Source organism: Lepisma saccharinum, chromosome 8, assembly GCF_977018435.1.
Source record: "Lepisma saccharinum chromosome 8, izLepSacc3.1, whole genome shotgun sequence".
Lineage (NCBI taxonomy): Eukaryota > Metazoa > Arthropoda > Insecta > Zygentoma > Lepismatidae > Lepisma > Lepisma saccharinum.
This window is the reverse complement of record NC_139236.1, coordinates 82,186,979-82,199,801: the sequence shown is the minus strand read 5'-3', so window position 1 is coordinate 82,199,801 and position 12,823 is coordinate 82,186,979. Positions and strand designations below refer to the sequence as shown.

The 12,823-nt window shown below is 36.0% G+C and overlaps 1 protein-coding gene across 1 annotated transcript in view; it reads left to right on the top strand.

Annotated features, from left to right (window-relative positions):
- The window catches only part of LOC145991591 (carboxypeptidase inhibitor SmCI-like), a 28,769-nt gene that overhangs the window by 4,176 nt on the left and 11,770 nt on the right, over window positions 1-12,823 (top strand). Inside the window, exons 2-5 of the mRNA XM_083127650.1 lie at window positions 662-740; window positions 3,334-3,606; window positions 6,131-6,304; window positions 7,050-7,226. Of these exons, the coding sequence (XP_082983776.1) occupies window positions 662-740; window positions 3,334-3,606; window positions 6,131-6,304; window positions 7,050-7,226 (703 nt within the window). The remainder of the gene's footprint in view (window positions 1-661; window positions 741-3,333; window positions 3,607-6,130; window positions 6,305-7,049; window positions 7,227-12,823) is intronic.

Sequence of the window (12,823 nt, the reverse complement as noted above, 5' to 3'; positions counted from 1 at the left end):
TCCAATGCAGGTCCATTTACAACGTGCATTTTTTAACTTTTTACACCACTTTTTATTTGAGGTAAGAGTTTTAGATAAAGGGATCTTCCCAGTGTTCATTGAAGGGTGTAAAATTGCCTGATGTGCCGACGCACCCAAAACAATTTTAATTCAATCAATCATATTCTGATTTAACGATACAGAGAACACACAAACATTAATAAATACATACTATACTTCTTATTTTAGAAGAGGTAATGGAAATTTCCATACGCGAACTCGAAATATTTAAAATAAAAAAAATTCAGAACTGATAAAATTCAGTCGCCAGGTGAACATTTTCAGGCGACCTGTATTTATCTACCTCTGGCCATGTATAATGCTAAATAAATACATATTTTTTGTTGATAAAATAAACACCACATCCGCTATAGTAATCTCAACACCTCTAGATTTGGGAGAGTGGTCCCACATATTACGAAAGGCGAACTGTAACATTGAAAATTTTCAAAATTTTGGAATCAAATTATTAAGATGATCTCTCGGGTTAACGATAAAGTTCTGGAGAAAATTCAACCACGAAGTGACTTTGCAATCTCTTCCAGACCTTTCCTGGTCAATAACCGTAGAGAAAATCTTCCTATAGAAAAATAATTAAAACTTATACAAGTTTCAATTCAAGGTTCATTCTGGGATATTGGCAAAAACCTCAAAACGACAAATAGAAGACGATTCAGATGCCACACTATCAGATTATCCAGGTGAGTGTACTATTGTTATAAAAACACTGCGTAATACAGTCCGTTCAACGAAAAACCGGCTCCGAGGTACAGAGATATGAATCTGTCTGTACACTCCCTCCCTCCATCCCACCTCCCCTCTCGCCCATTCCTCGCACCCCCTCACAAGTACACGTACATACAAGACTGCCACAACAACGAAACAGACAAATGAGCCAACTATTAAACATGTACCGCGGGGCCGGTTTTTCGTTTAACGCACTGTACATGTACAAAAAGAGATTTCATTGAAGAGTGGATAGACCTTTAGTGAACACTTGTGTACAGTCACGGAGAGTTCTGGGTTGTGACGATCCCGATGAGAGTCAATGGGATTGTTACAACCTTGGAGTGTACGTGACTGTACACCTAACGTCATCGAATATTATATTCTCAGGCATCTACCATTAACATGTTAAAGTTGCGTTTAGTTTTCAAAAGTATTTTACTGCATAATAAGCCTAATTGCTTTGTGCAACTAATTAGAATATGCAAGTGTAGTTTGGCCACCTTACACGCAATATAATAGGAAAAAATATCGAAATAACAGAACAAATTTCTTCGTTGTATTGCACAAAAATACAGAGATCATTATGCCAATGTCAGATATCATACAATTACTGCTAAGTAAATTCAGGATGACACCTAATGTAAGAAGGGAAGCTCCCATCAATTATGACAAGATAGCCAGGGTAACATAAATTAACGATAGTCGTAAGAGCTTCCAGATACAGAGGCTGTTCAGCGTATATGTGACCAAATTGTACTTTCCAAATAGTTACGAAAATCCGTGACGCCAGGTGCGACAATGCTGGATGTGTCTCCCCTGGTTCCGAACAATGGCCCGGCAACGTAGTTTCCATTGCAGAAGGCTCCGTTGGAGAACTACGAGGGGGATCTTGTTCCATGCCTGTTACACAGCTTTCCAGAGTCCATTCACAGTTGTGACACGTCTTTTGCCTAAACCCTTTTTAAGCAGTCCAAATCCACAAAAGTCCATTGGACTTTCGTCTGGAGACTTCACAGGTATATCGTTGAAAGGTATGGCCTGTATTCCAGTAGCCTCCTTCATATTCTGGTAGAATGCGAGGGTGTGTGATGTCTTGCATTCCCGTCGGTGGGCATCGGTAAGGTGATGACCGCTAGCCTTGAACACCTTTACATGATTCAGTTGTTGGCGCAAGGTGTGGTTATCAGTTCCCAAAGACACATTTAGACGATTCGCCATCTGTCTTTTGGTCGGGGTATTCTCTTGCATGGCCATTCTGCGAATTTTCACCTGCATACTGGTGGTGGCTTGTGTGCACGGTCGTGTTCTCACGGCCATGGAATCCTTATACTTGCCGATCAGATTCTTGATTAAAGTCAATCTAACGTCACAACCCTTGCTCTTACACTGCTTCCTGATCATTGACACACTGAACTTTGCATCGTAAAGGGCTACAGCATAACCCTCCCAAAAGCAACTCAGTTTTGGTGGCATTTTCGGCCAAGCGAGAAAACACAAACACTTGGAAAAGTTTTACAACGTACTCCTCCCACAAGCGGCTCAGTTTGGGCGGGATATTTGGCCCAGCAAGAAAACACAACCACTCTCTAACAGCTCACACACTACACTGACAATCGTGTCCGACCAAGGTCGGGTGAGTTCATTTTGCGCATGGGGGGAAGGAATCGCGTTTGGTCAAACATACACTGAACAGCCTTCTGTATTACATGTTAATGATAAGGAGATATCCTATTGATATTTCCCTTCTTATCTTATCTTTCTCTCACATTTTTATTTCTCCTCTCCCTCCCTGTCTCAAAACTTCTTTATTTCTCTTCTCTCTCCATGTCTTTCACTTCTTTCTCTTTTCTCTCCTTGTCTCTCACTTCTTTATTTATCTTCTCTTTTCTTGTCTCTAACTTATTTCTCATCTCTTATTCTGTCTTCCAATGCTTTATCTATTCTCTTTTCTTGTCTTCCATTTATTTATTTATCCTCTTTTTCTATGTCTCTCACTCCTTTATTTTTCTCATATTTTACTCTCACTTCGTTATTTGTCTTCTGTTATTCTGTCTCTCACTTTTTCATTTTCCCTCTTTTTCTCTGTCTCGTCTTTATTTCTATTCTTTCTCTATGCCTCTAATTTCATTACTTATTTTATTTTCCTATGTCTCTCACTTCCTTATTTTTATCTTTTTTCTATGTATCTTTTTCTTTATTTTCATCTTTTTCTGTCTCTCATTTCTTTATTTACCCTCTTTTCTATGTATCTTTTTTCTTTATTTTCATCTTTTTCTATGTCTGTCATTATTTATTTACCCTCTTTTCTCTTCCTCTCCCTTCTTTATTTCTCCTAATTTTATTTGTCTCCTACTGATTTGATTTATTCTCTTTTTCTATGTATCTCACTTCTTAATTTGTCCTCTATTGCTCCGTATCTGCATAATTTAATTCTCAAGTTTGACCCTTAGAAAGTTTTCCGTTGACGCCTTTTGGTATCCTTAAACGTTACTTTCACTATGTTCTGATATTGTACTAAGTCCTAAAGTCATGAATTGACATTATTGTTTACATTTTATTGACAAGGAAATCTCATGGAAGGAAGAGGCCTGCCTGTAGGGAGAAGACCACAACCGCGCATGTACCCTTATCCACCTGCAATGTATAGGGTTCCTGCAAGAGTGCCTTATGGATATCAGAATAAACGCTACAACAGAAATATGTTTCCCAGATATTCTCTATACGGCCAACAAATGCCAATGGTTCCAATGAGGAGACCCAAAGTGTCGAGGACAGTTCTTCACATGAACGTTGTTCCACTACCATTGCAAGGGCAGGATGATCCCAGGGCGTTTAAAGGTAAAATGTATGGATATTTTTTGATCATAATGTAGAGTGCATGTGTCGTTTTGTGAAGTGTTTTGGCATCAGTGACGCAGGAACTGGAGGGTACAGGGGTACAACGAATCTTCAAATGTTGGGGAGAGTATGCAGTGCACCCTTAAATCCTTTGATCCAAATAGCTTGCCTTGTACCTTCCCTCCAGGTAATATGCAAGATGCTGGCATTCAGAAAATCCTAATCTTAGTAGTTAATCGCCAAAAGTGTATTTCCTCTACATTATATCCCTATCCAAAATATTCAAAACCACCGTGAATCTATTACGCTACATTGTGATACTAGTTTCTTCATTTGATCTGTGCTCTCAGACATTTTTAGTATAAGGAAGTAAAACTGATTAAAATTAGTGTAATAACAATGAAATGAAGCCTAGAGGTTACATAATTGTCTATGCTTTTAAAACCTGTTAAAACGATTTTGAAAATAGCGATAAAATGTGTAAAAAGACTCAAAATTATTTTGAAGATATTGCTATCTTAGTTGTCAGTACCAGGTTATGGAAATGTTAAAATTAAGAACTATACCCTGTCCCAACTAACTGTAGAGCAGGGCCGCGCATATCGGCAGAGGAGGAAGAGGAAAATCTAGTGGTGAAAGCGCAGTGTTGCCAACCGTACGGTCCAGACCTTAGTCCGTATGCTAAATGCACGGCTTGTCAAAATTTGCTCTTGTAGTTTTATCCCTAATATTTCCCTAACAAATTCTTAAACCAATCGTACGGACCTGGAGACAAGAATACGGTCCGTTTGCCACGTGCGTTCGGTATTATCCCTTTCAAAAGTTTGCAACGCTGCATAAGAAATCGGGTAACTCCCGTCGCCCATTACACAATCCCGTTCCTCTCACTGTTCATTGGTGGAGTCGTCTCGCGTCACTACTTGCGCAGAGACTTGTTCTCGTTCGCCTGGTCTACAGTTAGCTGGTACGGAGTTTATAAGGTATGTTAAAAAATGAAACGGCTCAAGCTTGTGTGTTCTTTGTGTTGTGTCTGGGTCTTGCTTAAATAAAAAATGCCTCTGCACCACTGATCGACATTACAATTTGGAATAGTTTCGTTTCTGTTGTTTCTTGAAACTAATTTACAGAGGAATATCTTTTTTTTTTAATTTGCCTCATTTGCACAGTTCGTATGTTTTATTTACGGCTCCAGTTCTTTCTTTAATCCATTCTTCAAGTAATTTTTTCCCTGTCTTCAGAACTCATCCGGTGTACTCGAGACAACTACTTCCCTTAAGTTCCTGAAGATGACAGTAACATTAGAGAGGAATATGTTTCAGAACTCATTCGAGAAGAACCTTCAACTTCAGTTGCTGAAAATGACGGTGATATTAGATCAAAACCTCTTCCAGTACATAACTGGTAGATAATGCAAAAAAAAACCTCTTCACATCAGTTTCAGAAGAGGAGAGTGCAACGTTCCCCGGTTGTACACCAGTCATCACAAAGTTAGTCCGCTACTCCTTTAGTCGGGAACATGAGAATGTGCAAATCATCAGGGCTTGCTGGGTAGAAAAGAAACACAACACTGTTTTCAAAGTTAAAACGCAGTTTTATAATCCGTATATTTCATAATCACTTACCAGTAAAACACTAGAACATTCAATACTAACGTTGGGCAATTCCCTCACATATAGCGAAAGTCAAAGAACATAATTAATTGCTTACTTTCAACTTATCGGCAAGAAGAAAACTCGGAAACCCAAAATATATACTTGAATTCCCTCCGTTTCCAAGTTCTTATTGATTCTTCACCTTCACCTGTTTTTTAATCTCAGTCTGTCGTCAGGTGAGAAACATTCAGGTTGGTTCACTTCCTCTGCTGAGATGAGAAAGTGACGTCAACACGAACAGATTTTGACGTATTTATAAACATATATAAAAGTTCCAACTACAACTGTATCAATCTAACTATAATTGTCTGTGACAACTTGCACATTATTTGAAGTAACAAACATTTTAAAAATCTTAACTTCTTACAAATATAAAACCTTAAACTCTCAGGTTCATTACAAGACTGTCGTTTGACTGGAATTTTCTCCAGGACCGGACAGTTGGATAACATGAGAAAATATCTTTACTTCAATCACTCAAGATGACACTGATGTAAAGAAGGCATCTTCTCCGGAACTCAACTGTTGGTTTACCCTACAGAAATTCATCATTATTCTTCTCAACGAAAGCTCCAGGAATTACATGTAAATATAGCAAGGAATACAATTTGAAGACAACACTAATTTAATTTATTGGCCTTTTACCCCACTGGCCCGAATCCATAGTTAACTTTAACCGACTGATATCTCAGAAGATACTTGATAGATTCAATAAAAGCGACCACTACTTATCAATCACATCCAGGAGCCATACAATCCTATTAATATCAAACATTGACATATTTAAGGTATACATAAAAAATAGCTTTAATTTTGGTCCGTAAGTAACGGTATTTCATGAAATTCTCATACATATATTTTTCATCCCAAAGAACGTAAAGTTAGAACCTGCAGCTTAACTAAAGATGTTGGAAGATGCGAAGGAAACCAAACGCGTTGGCACTTTCAAAAATCGACAAAAACATGCCACGAGTTTACATTCAGAGGCTGTGGCGGAAATGACAACAATTTCATCACCAAGACAAGATGCATACAATACTGCTCACGTAAGTAAAAGCATGCAAGTTATTTTATATGTAATTTTGAATCTAAGAATTATCCAATCTTATGTAAGGGCTTCAATTAGTGTTCGAAAATAATAATCAATGTAAAAACTGCGCTAGATCGAAAAAAAATAAGCGTAAAATATAGTACCCAGATTAGTTTCTCATATTGCACCATTTTAATCCAAAAAAATAAATGGTTTCACAGTTTAAGAATTTCGAAAATTACATTTTTATGCGAAAGATCACGAAAGTTTGGACACTTCTCCAGGACCCACCTGGTCGAGAGTCCGAGAGAAATCTATTCATTAATTAATGTAGTTCTAATAATAATAATAGCAATAATAATAATAATAATAAACCCGTGGCGCCAACAGTCCCTGAGGCTCAGGGCCTACTTACTGCGTGCCTAGTAGTAGTGCTAATACGGTACTAAATTTAAACAAATTCTTCATTTCTTACTTATCTATGCGTTCTTCCTACATCTAGTTTTGATTAACTGCACGGGTATAATCGACACTTTACTCCCAAAACTGTATAAATCTCTGAGGAAGCAGCATGCAGCATAAAGACACTTGGTCTGGGTAGATGCACAAGATTTTTTAAAAAGCTTTCCAATTTTTTTCAGGATACAGAGCTAAATTCTGTTTCGTGTGATGCTGACCTTAGAATTGTTTTAATGATCTGAACAGTTGTATTTTTGTTAAGAAGTACAATATTATTAAAATAGCTACGCTTTCTTTCTAAGCCGAATTGATGGGCATGCTATGCAGGATGCCTCCGAGTTCAAGAAACTGCACAAAAGCCGTTATCCGTTGGTTCTACAATTCCAACACGAAATCGTGCCAACACTTTACATACGGTGGATGTGGGGGAAACGAGAATAACTTCGAAACAGACTCTGAATGCCAACATATGTGCTCAGGTAAGCAAATACAAATGTTTTCCTTCTTCTTTCAGCAAGAACATAATTGTGAATGTTTGTTCTAAGTTCATTTTAAGCTAAGATACGCTAGTCGAGACTGAGCCTATAGTTTAAAGTGGGATCAGAACCGCTATGCATTCACCGGTGATAGACTTTGGACTCTCTGCTTGCAAGACAAGACCCTCGCAGTCTCTCTACACTTAGTTCCTATGGCAATGGAATTTCGTGGAAGATCAAACACACTCCCTCTCCCCTTGAGCTTTTCATACCAGAACTTTATGTTCTTGACTTCAGGTGGTGTCCTTCCGTACCTGGTCTGAACGTTCCTTTGAACATTTTTCGGTCAATGTGTCTCATAATACTACAGCACAGACGTCGCTTTTGCATGATTTAAACAAAATTTTAATTTCTTGGACACAATTCCTGTTTCACTTGCGCCACATCAATGGGACATGGAACAAGATAAACTTTGTGATTCTTTCCATATTTTGACAGAAGTTGAATTCTCTATCTTAAAATCTTCAGTAGGTACAAGCGTTTTTAATCAGGGAGGAAATTTAGGGACACCCTGTGTGGGTGTACACAGTGAACTCTTTTTAATTCGAACTCGGAGGGGACACGAAAAAGTTCGAATTATCGAAAATTTAGTTTAACAAAAACACGTAGGCTATCTTTAAAGATGATTTCAGGAGGAATAAACGTGTGTTCGAATTACCAAGCATTTCGAATTACTCAAGTTAGAATTAAAGAAAGTCTACTGTGAATATGTGTCAAGGTATCCAGTGACATGTCAAAAATCACCGTTCGATATTAATCATTTTTGTTTATTTAATCATATTATGGTTAAATGTCAAGTGTGAAGTATGGTTTATGTTATCTGAATATTTGCAATGCATTTGTGGTAAAATTGATATCGAGCAAGACATCGGGAGTTGGGAAACGGGTTTTCTGAGTGACAGAACGAACTGTCAACACGGCAAAGTACATGGCATATTTGCAACCGAAGCGGCTCGTCACGGAGAAAGGATGGACTTAGTTTCGTCAGGACCAACAGAGGATTCGCCGCGGGAGGGTAAACTACTTTTCATCGGAGCTTCACGGATGACCAGGATAGTAGTATAGAAATGAGATAACGGATGTTTGTGCCCTCGGGCGTTTAATATTCGCAATTTATTTGCACGTACTTAGAACTAATTTGCACGGGTTTTAATTAATTTGCGCGTACTTAGAATTCATTTGCATGTACTTAGAATACTTTACATTTATGTATTTGCATGTTTATAACTTTTTATGAATATATATTTATTTATTTTATGAAAAATATGTATATAGAAGGTAATTAGAGGTACTAAACGCTATGCATATGGTTTTATATTCATTACTGCAAAGTATGTAATGTATAAATCGATAATATTAATGTTTATAATATTGAAAATAAGTTTTCTATGGTTTATGAACTGCTATGAACGGTGGTAATGGGTGTAGGTACAGGTCCAATTACGATTGGGGACGCTCCCGGTACTCGAACCCGCGATATGCAACGTTATTAATTAGTATTATGCAATTATTTCATTATGTTATGAAACACGGTGGTGCAACACGCCAGACAGGAGACCGGTGAGCTCCGCTCTGAGGGTAGACGAGAAAGGAATTTGGGGAGTGTGCGTTCAAGGTCAAATGACGTCACAACGTCAGAACAAAGAAGGAATCTGATTGACCAATCAGAGAACGCGTCGGTAGATTTTCAGAACCGGTTTTTCCAAGGTCAACTAGTACGCAAGAACAGGGGAAAGCTATGCAATACTGTAGGGCAGGGGATTAATCCAGACAACAAAGGATGTCTGGAAATGCACAGCAAGGGTCAAATCTCCGAAGCTATGCGTCGCTTGTAGAACTGGTTTCCGCCGCCAATTAATATTCCGCTCAGGGTTGCCCCAAGGCACACGACGCTTTAGCGCAGTTTTTTTTATCTGTACTATGAAGAAGGGAGAGCTATCAGGGACGGGGCCTACAGTTTTCACCATTTGCTTTTATCACGGGGTAACGAACCTAGGACCCTTTGATTATTGATTTAGGTAGTAAATGTATGTTACTGTGTGCTATTTAACTTAATTTTATGTTAATTTTTTACCAAAATAACACTATTTATACTATTCAGGCAACATTTTTTTATTAAATTTTGGACTCACAAAGATATTTTTACAACTTTTTAACTTATTATTTTACAATTTTATACCTATTTTTACCAAAATAACACTATTTATACTATTCAGGAAAGAATTTTAGTTACATTTTCGACACACAAAGTGTGAGTTCTCAACTTCTATCTCTTTATTTCACAAGCTTAGGCTTATTTTTACCAAAATAACACTATTTATACTATTCAGGAAAGAATTTTAGTTACATTTTCGACACACAAAGTGTGTGTTTTTAACTTCTATCTGTTTATTTCACAAGCTTAGGCTTATTATTACCAAAATAACACAATTCAATCTGTTCAGGAAAGATTTTTAGTTACATTTTCGACACACAAAGTGTGTGTTCTCAACTTCTATCTGTTTATTTCACAAATTTATACCTATTTTTACCAAAATAACACAATTCAATCTGTTCAAGAAAGACTTGTAGTTACATTTTCGACACACAAAGTGTGTGTTCTCAACTGCTATCTGTTTATTTCACAAGTCTAGGCTTATTATTACCAAAATAATACAATTCAATCTGTTCAGGAAAGACTTTTAGTTACATTTTCGACACACAAAGTGTGTGTTCTCAACTGCTATCTGTTTATTTCACAAGTCTAGGCTTATTATTACCAAAATAACACTATTTATACTATTCAGGCAACATTTTTTCATTAATTTTGGATTCACAAAGACATTTTTTTCAACTTTTAACTTATTATTTTACAACTTTATGTTAATTTTTACCAAAATAACACTATTTATACTATTCAGGCAACATTTTTTCATTAAATTTTGAATTCACAAAGACATTTTTTTCAACTTTTAACTTATTATTTTACAATTTTATGTTAATTTGTTATCAAAATAACACTATTTATACTATTCAGGCAACATTTTTTATTAAATTTTGGACTCTCAAAGATATTTTTACAACTTTTTAATTTATTATTTTACAATTTTATACCTATTTTTACCAAAATAACACTATTTATACTATTCAGGAAAGATTTTTAGTTACATTTTCGACACACAAAGTGTGTGTTCTCAACTTCTATCTGTTTATTTCACAAGTTTAGGCTTATTTTTACCAAAATAACACAATTTCATCTGTTCAGGAAATACTTTTTATTACATTTTGGACATACACACACATACACACACACACACACACACACACACAGAAAGAGAGAGAGAGAGAGAGAGAGAAAGAGAGAGAGAGAGAGAGAGAGAGAGATAGAGATTTTCCAAGTTTACAGGATTATTCTCCACGTTTACTCAAATAACACAATTTAAATGTGTTTTGAATTAAATTTTGTACACACGAAGTGTGTGTTCTCAACTTATATTTGTTTATTTCACAAGTTTAGGCTTATTATTACTCAAATAACACAATTTAATCCAGTCAGGAAGGATTTGTTATTATATTTTGGATGCAAAAGTATGTTTTGGCAAGTTCTACCCTTTTATTTTTCAAGTTTAGGCTTATTATTACTCAAATAACAAGGAAAGTTTGTTTATTTTAGAGTTTGCTGAGTATTTTGTTACTGTTGTACTAGGTAAACGTTTTCTAAATATATCAGATAGGGCTCTGTATATTTTTGTTTTTGCTATTTTGGAGATGATGCGATCAGCACCACTCTCCATCTGCTTTTTTATCTTATGTACCCTAATATTATTATTTTGAGGCTTAGTGAATTCTAGAGCCTATTTATGCAGGAGAGAGGGCTTGAAAATTTTGATCTCAGATAACCACAACTATTTGTCAGAGTATTTTAAACGATATTTTATACTTATTATGTGCCACTAGAATATCTTGCTTAATTTTAATGCCTGTAACGCTGTTATTGTATTTCTAGCTAAGGCTTATTGGATAAAGTACACGAAATGTTTATCATTTCGACTATTTGCCAATTTTTTTAGTGTAACGAAAATTATTGTGTGTCTATAAAGACTGAAATTCCTTTACCGATGGGTCCATAACTGGACGCTTACCAACATTGTTCCTTTTTTTTAAAAAAAAAAATATATAACCATTTATCAATATATTGACAATTCACAGGACAAGACGAAGTTCACAAACGACTGACTATATGGACCATAGGTCCATTCGCTAAACTTTTTTCTATGCTAGAAGAATATATAGCCTTATAGCCTTTTTCAAGGTATTTTTGAAGTATTACTGGTTTTTGGGTGCATCAACACTTGGGTTATTTCCATTTGGTTTATTATACGAGGCTACAATCACTATTTGAACACTGAAATCCTCAGATTGAAACTTAAAGCTTAGGCTGTAACTAGGGACTTAGCATGTATATCGACAATTTATAGGACAACACGAACCTTACAAAGGATTGTAGGTGATGTAGGCCCACATGCCAGAGCTTTGTTAATCTTCAAGAAGCATTTACAGCTAATATTACGAGGATATAAGGTTGATTTTTTACTGTTTCACAAGAATGCTATTTTTTATACACCCAATATTTGCTTTTTCAAGTAACTACATGTACCAGAAGTACTTACAGGCCAACTCTAACTAGACTTCGATTTATGTAAATGTAGCAAGAACTATATTTCTGAGGAAATACGCAAAAGCAGATTACCCGATTAAAGTATCTGAAAAACAGATTTTTCTATGTAAGTATATTTTTATTGACTGGATTATTTAACAGATCAAACAGGAAGACTGCAAAATTTATTAAATGTAGTTCTATAGTATAGGTGGTTTCAGAGATATAAAAAGAACAAATATAAGATTTCGCTTTTTTTGCTTCTGAGGCTAATCGCGACGCTAAGGGTAAATGGCGAGGAAATGTAACGGAGGAGAAACAGTCCCAAAAGTTATGGGCTGTATGTAAGTTAATACCACAGAGATATTACAGTAGGTGTAGGTTCTACCACCAGAACATTTCTATTATAATAACACTGGTTATGCTGTACTGTTAGCTAAAGATGCTGATATTTGAGAAACTTAAAAGGTTATTTGCAAAATTTTAGATAAATACTAATCTGTTAGACTGTAAACATATTTTATATCCATTCTGCAAAAGACTCGATGACAAAATTTAAAAATTTTTATCGCCCAGACAGGGACTCGAACCCTGGACAGATAGGTTAAAAGCCTAACGCTATACCAACTAAGCTATCTGGTCACAAGGTATTCTTTTCTTGAAAAGTTAGTTATGTTAAGAAATATATTGAAACACTTGAGAACACTCTTGGTCTGGTTCGACAGAGAAGGAGACAACATTTCCAAATTTTTACAGACTGGGTGTATTTTTCCACTATAGAGGCCTTCACTATATGTAATTCGAAACGCTAAAGTTCAGCTAGCTTCCAAAATTGAGGTAAAGATTGTGTTTGGCGAGATTAACAAGTTACAATTATATCCAGCTAAAACTCTCAGATTTACTG